This window comes from Terrapene carolina, unplaced genomic scaffold, assembly GCF_002925995.2.
Source record: "Terrapene carolina triunguis isolate 2854851 unplaced genomic scaffold, T_m_triunguis-2.0 Scaffold247, whole genome shotgun sequence".
Lineage (NCBI taxonomy): Eukaryota > Metazoa > Chordata > Testudines > Emydidae > Terrapene > Terrapene triunguis.
In genome coordinates this window covers 8,960,960-8,974,431 of record NW_020664598.1, presented here as the reverse complement: position 1 = coordinate 8,974,431, position 13,472 = coordinate 8,960,960, and the positions used below count along the sequence as shown (strand labels likewise).

The window sequence follows — 13,472 nt, the reverse complement described above, 5'->3', positions numbered from 1 at the left end:
ACAGATTTAAGCTAAACTGCAAAAAAGCAAAACTAAAAAAGCCCCCACTCCTAAACCAACCTAAAGGGATTTGCACCAGTTAAATCAATTTAGTTAAATGGACATAGTTTAACTAAACCAGTGCTAGTTTGGATCTAAGAGTTTGTCTACACTGCAATTGGGAGCTGTGATTCCAGCATGCTTAGACATACCCAGATTGCTGCAGCACAGACAGTGGCCACTCAAACCTGTGCCCGGTGTTCTGGGTGGGTGGGGCTAGCCTGTGTAGCCACTTGTTCTGCCATGGCTTTACTACTGCTATTATTCAAGTTAGCTTGGTTATGTCTATGCCTGCTGCAGTTACACCTTCTGACTGCCATGTAGACATACCCTAAAGCATTAATGTCACTAGGCGGGATTTTCTAAAGCACCTACGGGAATTAGGTGCCGACTGCCAATGGAGTTAGGCACCTGGGAGCTGGGTGAGATTTCAGTGCTTAACCCAAGTGTCTCTTATTTCTCCCATCTGTAAAATAGGGATATTAATACTTAACTACAGTACATCGGAGGGAGGGGGGTTTGGGGAGACTAAGTTAATTAAGATATGTAAAGCTATGAAATCTTCAGATAGATATTCCTTCTAAATATGCCAGAAAGGCACATTCTATGTGCCTGACGTAAGTTAATTGACAACTAGCCCCATCAACAGCCCACAACAGTTAAAAAAGTTAAGAAACGTAAGAAAATAAAAAAGGGTAACATGTTTGCAGTACTAATGTGTAAAAAGGCTGCAGACTCTTCACCACTCTCTACTAAACACAAATCAATAGACGGGAAGTTATAGATAGAATTCTCTTCCTGCTCCTCGAGATATCACTTCAGTGACTGCTCTCCTTGGAAAAGCAGAAATCTCCCTGGGTTTTATTTCACATGACAAGGTCATAATCAAGAAATGAGCTGAGATTATTAATTCTGTAGCGTGAAAGACATCTGCACCAAGAGCACACGCTGTTTTTGTTTTGGCAAACTGTCTGACAGTGGTGTTCTCCAGCCATGTCTCAGCAGTAAAGGTCAAGCTGGGTTCTGTACTTCTCTAGAATGAGTTTGACTACAGTGGTCAAAAGAGATTCTTTTTCTACATCTAAGAAAGCAATGACAACATTTTAGGAAAATTACATGGCAAATAAATTTGCTGCCAAGATACATAGGATTGCACAGTCCCTTGCCCTTGGGCCAAAGGGGAAAAGCAGTAAAATATTAATGACCACATTTGTACCGGTTCGAATCAAGAAGTTTAGAGGCAAAAGGTTATCCTGTAACTTTGGAATTACTGCATGCAGCCAAAGAATTAAGTCTTTCAAATACAGTGCTTGCAATGGTCTGTTTTTCTACAAATGGAGCAGTGGGGATTAACCTAGTAAGTAAAAAGGCAGCAAGAATTTCCCATGTGTACTGAATTATTTGTATCTATGTTTTCTTTCCAGTTGGAGTTGTCTAACACAGCAATCCTTCATCAGATTAGGAGAGACCAAGTCACAGATACATGTCGAGCCAACAGCATGTCTAGCAGGAAACGCCGTGTGCTGACACCCAACGATCTCAAACATTTGGTGGTGGATGAAGATCATGAAATGATCTATTGTTATGTACCCAAGGTGGCCTGTACAAACTGGAAGAGAGTCATGATGGTCTTGACAGGAAGGGGCAAATACAGTGACCCCATGGAAATACCAGCCAATGAAGCCCATATATCCTCAAACCTGAAGACCCTCAACCAGTACAGCATTCCAGAGATCAACCACCGCTTAAAAAGCTACATGAAGTTCCTGTTTGTCCGTGAGCCTTTCGAGAGACTGGTGTCAGCCTACAGGAACAAGTTCACCCAGAAGTACAACACCTCCTTTCACAAGAGATACGGTACCAAAATTGTGAGGCGCCAAAGGAAAAATGCCACTCAGGAGGCTCTGCGTAAAGGTGATGATGTGAAATTCGAGGAGTTTGTGGCATATCTCATTGACCCAAATACCCAAAGAGAAGAACCTTTCAATGAGCACTGGCAAACTGTCTACTCCCTCTGCCACCCCTGCCATATCCATTATGACCTCATAGGAAAGTATGAAACACTTGAAGATGATTCCAATTACATCCTTCAACTTGCAGGAGTAGGCAGCTACCTGAAGTTCCCCACCTATGCAAAGTCTACGAGAACTACTGATGAAATGACCACAGAGTTCTTCCAGAACATCAGCTCGGAACACCAAACACAACTGTACGAAGTCTACAAACTTGATTTTTTAATGTTCAATTACTCAGTGCCAAGCTACCTGAAACTGGAATGAGGGGGAGAAGGAAGAAAGAAAGCCTGTTTTATTTAAGATTTTTATTTGTCATAATAAATATGGAGAATTGTTATTTTGTAAATTAATATTTTCTTTTTGAATGATGCTGCGAGCAGCACAGTCAAAATTATTTAAATCATCTGTAAGAAAGGACAGTTCTCTTTGCGGGGGTAACAGGATGGTGATGATCTCGCTTTAGAAATGAATATTACTGCTACATTGTTTATAAACGTTAATTGTGTTCTGGTGAATTTCATTTATCTTTGCATTCAACAAATTCTAATTAATGTTATTTATACTTATTTAAAACATGGTCTCTTGGTAGGTTTCACTTTAGCAGCAGAAATACGATAATATTTGGACAAAGGAAATCTGGTTTTGTGCTTTCCTCAGCTGAATTTATTTGTATATTGTTACTAGCCATATGTTTTGGAAACCCTAGTAGAAATAATTTCTTCCAAGGTGATTCTGCACTTAAAGCAAAATTAGAAAGTTATCTTCTCATACAAGAAAGAAAAATATGAAACATTTTGTTACAAAAATATTTAAAATCCAGGACTAAAAGAAATTGCTTTCTTCAAGGGATACATTCAAACATACATTTTTCTTATCTGGACGGGTTAATATCACCAATATCGTTTGTGTCCCAGTGCCTGGCATTTCCAAGCCTGCCAGCCCAATGAATGCTGACAGGGATTTGTGCATATTACATACCAACAAAGTATGTGCCAAGAGTTTCAAAATTAACTAGAGATTTTGAATGCTCAACCTGAGCCACCTTAATGGAGGCCTGATTTCAGCAAGTGGGTGCTTAACGTTTTCTAAAAAAATCAGGCCCTTTTAAAAGATCTCAAGTTGGGCACCCAAACTCACTAGTCACTTCAGAGAATCTTGGCAATAATAAGTTTGTATATACTATATAGGCATCCAAAAAGATCACCTTGATATTGATCTGAGCATACGGGGCAATAAAAGCACTCATGTATCCTTAATACATGTTGGTTTCATGGCCTCTCCCTTCCAGGGGTAGTGTTGTTTTCTGTTTATTAGTCAATATTAAACACCATTGGTGAGCGTGTTTCTAATTTCCAGCTGTTTAATTCTGCACCTGAGTTAAGTCTAGTATGAGAACATGACCCTTTGATGTAAGGTGAATGTTTCAGTAGCAGTTGCTCTGTATATAACGTTTGTTGAGATGAAATGTACTAGGAGGAGTAGATTATTTTGTTATATGGAGAATGTTTTGAACAAAGTATGGATAATTTAGTCACTATAAATAAGAAAAAGTGGTATTCTAATCTAGAACTATTAGCAAACTCAGTGCGAAGAATACAGACTTCTCCAACTGCAAAATTTATTTAATTTTATCTGCGTTGGATGTAAATGGGATCCAGCAGTGGGTATGCTATTTATGAAATATTATGTACTCACTACTGAGCTATCTTGACCTGGAGAGGTAGCAGAGGGAACTAATTCAATACATTGCTTTCCCACTTTCTTGTGGCTTATTTTCCTGTAGCTGAAAATGGAACAGAGGAATTTGTTTGAACCAGGTGTTGATAATCTAGGCTGTCACTTTGACAAGTGAAAAGTTCTTTATTACCATAAAGGCTATAGATTTTACAAAATCAAAGGTTGCTATTGATTTTGCAAACATTCATTGGGCTGGGATTTTGTTTTGCAAAAAACAAGGTGATGGGTAAAAAAAAAAAAAAAAACTTTCAAAGGTGCCTATGTGATTTAGGAGCCTACATGTGATGCTTTTTTACTTCGAGTTGTCCATATCCATCTCTCACTATAATCAAATTCCCAATGTTCAAAAAGTTGTGAGGAGGGTTAGATAAAACAGCTCTGCTTTTGACCCAATTTATCAGTCTCTGGGCTAGACCCTGGAATTACACAGATTTACAATTGTGTCAGTCACCAGGACCCACACAGACACTGTTGACTTTTAAAGGGGACTAGGACTTAGAGGAAATAGGAGTTGGTCCTATTTTGCAAAGCTATTGCTGGACAAAAATCTCAGTCAGGACAAAGTAACAAAGCTAACAAGAAGCAACTAACATACTTTCACAGCTGAAATTTGGCCTTAAACAAAACAAAAAAACACACACCCCTCCTGTCAATTCTAAAATGGACATTTTATATATAAAACTCAGATACTATTTGGGAGAGAGGATAGCAGCAGGGGTAGTACGCAATTGGCTGGCTGAATTTATGAATTCCTAAGTGGTTTCTGATTGCCTACTCATTTTTTACTTGAAAGCAGTTTTGTCTTGGATAGCGTGTATGGGATCTGGTGCAAGTGCCTATCACAGGGTGTGCCCTGTCTTTCTTTTATTATGTAGTTCACTGGTTATATATTTGCTTTTTTAAAACCCCATCTACGCTGATGGTGGATTTTTTCTACAAGTTATTTATAGGTTGTATCTGCTTGCTCAATGCTGTACCTGGCAGTATTAGTATTTTGGTCCAATTTTCTCTATCATCCGTTGGGTGTTTTTTCCCCATTTACAGGAAGTTATTTTTAAATTGTCATGTAAGAAAAAATGCTGGTCAGTAAATTTTTAAAAACTAAGGAATGATGCACTTTCCCTCTGTCTTTTTGTTTCTACTCATCCCTTGTCATCAGCACAATTTCATCTGTTCTTATATATTCTCTTTCATTTGACTGTTTTGTGGACATATTTTATTTCATGTTTTTTGATAAAAAGCACTGGGTGAAGAACGTTTGGAAAAATGAGGAAGTTGCTATTAAAAGAACCAAGATTTTCAACAGCAGCCGGTGATTCAGATGCCTAAACTGAGGCACTTTAAGAAGCCTGATCTCAGAAGGCAGGTGCTCAGCACTTTCTGAAAATCCTTATAAAAGGGGTCTCAAAGGGGGCACCCAAAATCGCTTGTTGTTCTTGAAAGTCTTGGGCCTAGATTATCACAGGGTGTTGATTTAAATAAGGTGGAACAAATTTGACAACATTGAGCATAGTTTAAAAAAAAAATTCACAAATAGAATATGGTAATATCCTACTTCCTAACTGGGACTAAACAAGAGGATCTACTTAAAACTACAGGGTGTATTGATTTGACTGAGCCAGGTTTTCTTTTGCCTGAACCCATAGAGATATGGCTCTGAGGATCTTCCAGTATATTCAAAAAGGCACCATCCTTTCACAGTGAAGAGACTGGCAGAAAAACAAGATTTCTCTTTTTCTCCCACAATTTCCCAAACCCAAGATAAAAGATCGAATCCAGCAATGGAATTCAGAGCATCCCTATGGCAGGATTAGGCCCCTAGCCCTTGTCTTGTAACCATTTATCCTTAATTCCACTAACACACCACTCACACCTAATATTTGTTAAGACTAATGCAAACTTCACACAACAGGGGTTCCATAAGTGTACTTTGACTTAATTTTTATTTTTATTTTTTTTGGGGTGGAGGGGAAGCAGTTCCAGTCAGGTCAACAGGGCCATGGAGGGGGGGGGGGCAAATTCCATGCCTGCCTGAGGCTTGCAGTTTTGGAGGGAGGGGGGCAAAGTGACCAGAGCTGAAAAATGAGAGTATAAAACTAAGTACAAAACATTGATCCCTAACAGTACATACAAATCCTGAGGCCATGTCTTCATGCTCTGATAGTTGTTACCAGTGTTAGAGTAGTTTGTCTGCAGTGGATCCAAACCTGTAAGCTTCTGGGACTCCAAACTATACTGAGTCCACATCATGAAATGTCATCTAGTTAGAGTTCACAGAAATCGGACTTCCTCCATGCTTCAGCCTCCTTAAAAATATGTTTAGGGACCTTTTCAGAGACTGTCTAACCAAGTCTTACACACTGCAACAGCAAAGTGCTTTTAGAAGTAAATTGACCCCTGCTGTTTTAAGGTTAACTGTAGTCTGCTGCACTTTTCAGGTACAAAAAGGGACTGTCCTTACTATTACTCTTGTTACAGAGAGTGTTATTTTCTTACATGCATGCACAATACATGTACATATAATTTAACATCAATGTGTGGTTTGATTTTTTTCCCCCCACCTATTTGTATGCAGTAGAAGGCTTGTTGTAGAAAAGTATCTCCTCATATATGAATATACTATTAATAAAACAAAAACAAAAAAAAGCTAACTTATACATTGCCAACAAAAGTGTGAACTGCTCATGAATCTTTCCCTGAAGAGAAAAAAAGCCATTCAAGCCTGATTATTTTTCTAATTAACTTCAATTAAATTGAAGAACGAGTTTCTCTGTGTGTTTTATTTCTGTCTTGCATTCTAATATACAGATTAGGGAAGGGTTTTTAAACCAAAAATACAAAAATAAAGAACACACACTTTGAGGTAAGCAACAGATTGTATAAGATGGTAATGCCAGAAGGGACCATGATGCTCATCTAGTCAGATCTCTTGCATAACAGACCATAGAACCACACACTAATTCCTCCATCAACCCCACAACTTGTGTTTGAGCTACAGCCAATCTCTTAGAAAGATCTGCAGTCTTGCCTTCAAGATTGCAAGTAGACTCTTGGTCTCCAGCACGGAAAACAGGGCTGCTCTTGGCAATGACCTAAATTAGTTTTCACCCCTAAGTTAGGGGTCGGAGTAATGTGAAGGTAGTTTTCCCCCAAGGAGGAGAGTCGGACTGCAATGCTTTCAACATTGACAGGTCCTGAAACCAAGGATTGCATTACAACAGATCAATGCTAGTGGCCCAGTTCTCATTTTCACTGAGGCCCCTTGCGCCACTCTGGCAGCGTAAAGAAAATCAGTTGGAGTTAGATTGGTACCTAAAGACCTTTGTGAATCCTACCCTAAGAGTACTTTACATTTGTGAATCCCACTCTAGGAGTGCTTTACCAGTATATGCTACTGGCAAAGTACTCTAGTGAATGAAGCTTTTACCAGCTTCCCTAAGAAAAACAAGTTATACTGTTAAATGCAGTTTGGCCAGTATAACTGCATCTGTACTAGGCCCTCTTGCTGGCACTGCTGGGTTGGTCATAAATGATACCCTGACTGGCACAGCTATGCCAGCAAAAGTTTATATTGTAGACATAGCCGTAGTCTAAATCAGAAGAAGGCCCTAGGGATGTAAAGCAGTGGAAAAAATTGGGAAGGGGATAAAAGTCCTGACATTTCAACCAACACACAGGGCTTCCAGCCAAAAGGAAAGGAACACAACAAACAAAAAAATAAACAAAAATCCTGAAGACTAACATTTCAGATACAGTTAGCCAATGCTTTGTTCTATATCACACACACTGCGGAGGGGAGCGATGGCATGCTAAAGATCCCGTGCCAGCAGCCCAAATGTAAAGCCTCCTAAAACTATTGTATTTGAGAGACTGTGCAATGGCATACAATGAAACCACTCCCTGGGTATGTCTACACTGCAACCTGCGGCTGGCCCATGCCAGCTGGCTCAGGCTCAGGCTGCGGGGCTGTTTCATTGCAGTAGAGACCTGGGTTCTAGGATCCTGTGAGGTGGGAGGGGCCCAGAGTTTGGGCTACATCCAGAGCCCGGAAGTCTACGCTGCAATGAAACTGCCCCGCAGCCTGAGCCCCGCATGGCTGAATCAGCCGGCATGGGCCAGCCCCGAGTGTCTAACTGTAGTGTACATATAGCCAGACAAAACACTAATGGGGATTAAGCATGTGCATTTCTTAACCACAGTAAACGTATCAGCTATGTGAACATTTCAGAACACTCTATGCAGAGGGCTCACTTCACCCACACTGCTTTAAATTCACCTCTGCAGTGAAAAGCAGTAGCTATCCAACAGCACACACAAGAACTGCATAATGTACTTTCAGCTAGTGTTAATAAATCCCACACATCCTCTTCATGACAACATTCCCTAGAGGGGAGACATTTCAGTGTTAAAAGATAATGGAGTCAACCTACGGTATGGCAAGTTTTCCATCAGAAAGCCAACTAAGCCTCCTGATAAAGCTCCGATGGACCCATCCCCTCAGCCCTCGAGGGCTTCTAGCTGCAGGAACGCTCCAACATTCACACTAGTAATTATTTAAAGCTAACTGACTCTCCCAAATTTATTCTTCAAGTTCCTTCTCTAATATCAAAGGGTCTGGCTACTGAATGGAAGCCAGCAACATCAACTCAAGGACAGATTACACTGATAGTACATGCAGCAAATGTCTGGGCTCAGTGCCAGGCTCCATCCCCACAACATGCAATGTGGGCAGGATTGGCAGGCCCGGATCAGGACTAGAAAATGCACGCAAACACACCCCTGCTTTACATCACCCCACTTAAAGCAGTGCTAGGTTTCTTTAATATGATAATTGTAACACCACCTGCAATTGAACATTTCTAGCCCTAATGAACTAGCAGTAAATGTTTTCATTACAAGTTACTGTCAAGAATAAATAAATGCAACATATGATAATCAATACAAATAGCCCTACACACACGGGCCTGGGCTAAAATGAGAGCTGGTAATAAAGTCTATTGAAGGCAGGTATCGACCGAGCTCCATAGCTCAGTCGCCTCCGCTCCAGTCTACTTCCTCTTCTGTTTCCAGGAATGGTTTAGTTTGTTGAAGTACCCCTGGGGATCTGAAATGTATTAACATTGTACATTTATAGACCATGCTTCATCCTGAAGACTCTCAAAGTATGTTTATTTCTGATCCCATTGGCAAAACTCTCCTGCTTCACTGGGAGCAGGCCCAGGCCCTATATTTATAGAAGAATTGCTAACTCCACTTCTGAAACAAAACTACTTCCGGGATGAAACACAGCAGCTGTTTAAGAGCATACGGCAACACAACACCCACCTAGAGCAAAACACTGAAGAACACTATTTCCAATTGTAAGTGCTTGGGGAGTTTAGGTGAGCAGAAAAGAAAAACAGTTACTAACCTTTTGTAACTGTTGTTCTTTCAGATGTGTTGCACAGATCCATTCCACTCTTGGTGTTGCCAGAAGTATTTTTCCCCCTTCAGTGCCACCCGTCAGGGTGGCTCAAGCGCCATCTGCTGCCCTTGGTGTTAGTATAAAGGGCCCAGCTGACCCACAGTCCCCTCAGTGCCTTCTTTCCAGGAACTCCACTGCGGAGGGGTAAGAGAGCAGGTCCTGGAATGTGCAACACACCTCAAAGACCAACAGTTAGTAACTAGTTTTTTTCTTCTTCGAGCAATTGCACATGCACTCTTCGTGACTCCCAAGCAGTTAAATAGGTAGAGCGACTGGAGTTCCTGTACACAGATTGGGGTACAGCTCAGCTAAATTTGGCATCCTCTCTTGAATACTGAGTGGTGGAGTAATGGGAGAGAAAGTGTGCACCAACTACCAGGTTGCTGCTTTGCAACTGTCCAGAATAGGGATCTGCTCTAGGAATACCTTTGAGGATACTTGCGGAGTGGGCAGTCAGCTTGTCTGAAGGAGAGACGTCTGCCAGATCATAATGTGTGGGTACAAGAAGTTATCCAAGATGAAATTCTCTGTGCGGAGATTGGAAGACCTTTCATTCTGTCTGCTCTGGCCACAAACAATCAGGTGGACCACTGAAATGGTTTGGTTCTATGTAGGACACCAGTTCTCGTCTAACGTCCAATGTGTATAGCCATTGCTCATCCCTATTTATGTGTGGTTTGGAGTAAGATATAGGCAAGTAAATTGATTAATATGAAAATCTGAAGCTACCTTAGAGAGACACCTCAGATGAGGCTGTAAATCCACCTTATTTTTAAAGATGATTGTGTATGGTGATTTGGATGGGAGGGTGTGCAGACTGGTCTGGCAGAAGAAGTGGTAGCACTTAGGAAAGCCACCTTACAGGAAAAATGCAAAAGCTCAAATGGTGGTCTCATAAGTTTAGGCAAAACTAAGTTCAAGTCCCAGAGGGAAACGGGTTCCTGTAGTTGAGGGTACAATCTTTCCAGGCTCTAAGGAATCTCATTGTCATGTCATTAGGGAAAAAAACAAGAACAGTTATCCATCCATATGGAGGGTGGAAATCTGATACTGCTGCAGATGAAGCTTGACAGAGGAAATAGCTACACCTTGCTGTTTCAGATGCAGCAGATAGCTGAGTATTTGTTGGACAGACAAATGCATCGGTGAGACTCCAGTTTGACAAGCCCAGATAGAGAACCACTTCCATTTTGACACGTAGGTGGCCCTCGTGTAGGGCTTTCTTCTAGCTAGTAAGACCTGGTGAACTTGGTCTGAGCAAGCCTACTCCTTGGGATTTAACCATGGAGCTTCCAGGCCGTTAAATGAAGGGATTGCAGGTTTGGGTGGAGCAGCTGACTATGGTCCTGGAGATCAAATATGGGTGTAATGGGAGTGAGATTGGAGTTACCACTGAGTGGTCCAGCAGAGTGGAGAACCAATGTTGGTAGGGCCATGCCCCCCCTTAATCTGTATAGCAGGGGGATTAGGGGGAAAGCATAATATAGCTTTCCCATTCAGAGCAGCAGGAAGGCATCTGTGATGGAACCCTGATTGTGGTCTTGCAGGGAGGAGAATTGGTGACATTTTTTGTTGTACTTGTTCGCAAACAGGTCTATTTGGGGAGTCACCTACTAATGGAAAATGCATCTGGCTATATCTGGACAAAGAGACCACCTGTATTGACTACAGAAACACCTCTCAGGTGATCTGCTACCTCATTCTGCACACGTAGAAGGTAAGAGGCCTCAAGGTTGATTGAGTGGGCTATGCAAAATTCCCATAGGTGAATTGCTTCCTGACACAGGAGGGATGATCAAGCTCCTCCCTGCATGCTGAGGTAAAACATCACTGTGATATTATCCATAATGGCAAACCAGTTTCTCCCCCTGCTATGAGGTATGAAAGCCTGACAGGCAAGATGAATCGGCCTGAGCTCTCTGACATGGATAAGAAGAACAAACTCTGTTGAGGACCAAAGACCCTGAGTTTAGAGGGCCCCAGGTGAGCTCCTCACCCTAGAGCTGATGAGTCTGAGACCAGAGTCATGGATGGTTGAGGGCAGAAGAAGGGAACATCCATGCAAACGTTGAGAGGATTCAACCACCAATTCAGTGAAATTAGAAGCTGCGAAGGCACGGAGAGCACAGCATCCAGATGTAGATAGGTTGGTGAGTATGCGGAGGCCAGCCACGTCTGAAGGGGTCTGAGGTGCAGCCTTGTGTGTTGTACTATGTGCATGAAGCCATGTGCCCTAGGAGCCACATACAGTTTCATTTTTTTGTGATCAGATGAATCTTGAGAGTGAATAGATTTGGAATCTCGACTCTGGGAGGAATGCTCTGGCCTGAGTAGAGTCCAACACAGCCTTTATGAACTCTGTCCTCTGTACTGGGCAAAGGACAGACTTGTCTGCACTGATCAGTAGTCCTAAGGCCTTAAAGGCTGAAGAAGCTGAACACTGGATATAACCTGAGCTTTGGACTGGCCCTTGATTAGCCAGTCATCCAGATAAGGGTATAGCTGCACTCCTAGGCTAGGTCTACACTACCCGCCTGAATCGGCAGGTAGAAATCGACCTCTCGGGGATCGAATTATCGCGTCTCATCGGGACGCGACAATCGATCCCCGAATCGACGCTCTTACTCCACCAGCGGAGGTGGGAGTAAGCGCCGTCGACGGGAAGCCACGGAGGTCGATTTTGCCGCCGTCCTTACAGCGGGGTAAGTCGGTTGCGATACGTCGAATTCAGCTACGCTATTCGCGTAGCTGAATTTGCGTATCTTAAATCGACCCCCCCCTGTAGTGAAGACCTGCCCCTAGTCTCCTGAGGAACGCTGCTACCATGGCTATACATTTTGTGAACACCCAAGGAGCTGCAGGTAGCCCTAATGGAAGCACTGTGAATTGGTAACGTGAGCACTTCCCTACAAATCAGAGGAACTTTGTGTCCTTTGTATATTGATACATGAAAATAGGCATCTTTTAAATCGAGGGCAACATATCAGTTTCCAGGATCCAGAAAGGGAATAACGGCTGCCAGGGTGACCATGTGAAACTTTATATTTTGGAGATAGCTGTTGAGCTGATGCTGGTCTAAAATAGGCCTGAGACCTCCATTAGTTTTTGGATTAGGAAATAATGGGAGTAGAAACCCTTCCCTCTGAAGTTCTGCAGAACTTCCTCTACGGCTCCAATCTGAAGGGGAGATTGAACCTCATGGACCAGAAATTCTTCATGAGAAGGGTCCCTGAGAAAGAATACATTGGAGAGTGTATTCCACTTCTACAGTGCTGAACAGCCAATGGTGCATGGTGATACAGAACCAAGCACTGAGGAAATGGGAAATGCAGTTTGCAAACAAAGGAAAAACAGGGTCTGGCATCTTAGGACTTGGTACATCCTAGCAAAATGCCTGCTTAGAACGCCCTGGATGTGTAAAGTGGGGCAGGCGCTGAAGCAGAGATAGGAGGAGGAGATGGTCTATGCCTATAACCTCCCCCCAGGCACAACAGCAGTCCAAAACAAAAGCGAGGCAAACAAAATAATCTTGCAGCCTCCCAAGCAAGGGCACGCTCTGCAAAAGGCAAAAAGTTCTTGTGAAGGGAGCTTGGTTCCTAACCCCTTGAGTGTTTGGGGGCCCAGGCTGGGCATCCTGGGGTCTAGTTAGAAGCAAGGCAAATATGGTGTCCCTCTACCCTCTCCAGAGGGCCCAAGCAGCAGAGATTCTTAAGCAGCTATCTATGTAAGCAGCTCCTGCTCTATGGGGGCAGGGAGCTCTAGCTCTGCTTCCCTCTGAGTACCACCCCATTCTGGGCTTGGATCCTTTTCAGGAGCCACCCCTCTCCAGGTACAACAGGCCTCACAGATGCACCAGGTTAGGGCTGATTTTGCCCAGAGAGCTCTTTAACCTCTGCCTGACCACCACACCCTTTCCCCCCTTGTGGTACAAGGGCTTTAAAGAGCTCAACCACCACAAAGTGTTTATCGAAGGTATTTATAGTGACCATCTCTGTAGTCACCACCAGGTAGGTAGGGGGGGTGTGTGTGTGTGTGTGTGTGTGTGTGTGTGTGTGTGTTGGGTAGATCAGTCATCAGGAAGGTACTGATTGCAATCATCTCAACCACTAGAAAGCACTTTCTGGTTTTTGGCACTTGAACGGACACAGATCAAGAAGCCTAAAAAGTGCCTTTGCTTAGCTAAGAAAAAATATTCAGATGTTTCCAAATGCATCTGT

The 13,472-nt window shown here is 42.6% G+C and overlaps 1 protein-coding gene across 2 annotated transcripts in view; it reads left to right on the top strand.

The window, feature by feature from the left end:
• CHST11 (carbohydrate sulfotransferase 11) overlaps nucleotides 1-4,409 on the top strand; it is a 239,733-nt gene extending 235,324 nt beyond the window's left edge. For both annotated transcript variants that reach the window (XM_024200076.2, XM_024200075.2), the window contains exon 3: nucleotides 1,464-4,409. In XM_024200076.2, coding sequence (XP_024055844.1) covers nucleotides 1,464-2,318 — 855 coding nt within the window. In that variant the 3' untranslated portion in view covers nucleotides 2,319-4,409. The remainder of the gene's footprint in view (nucleotides 1-1,463) is intronic.
• Nucleotides 4,410-13,472: the final 9,063 nt, after the last annotated feature.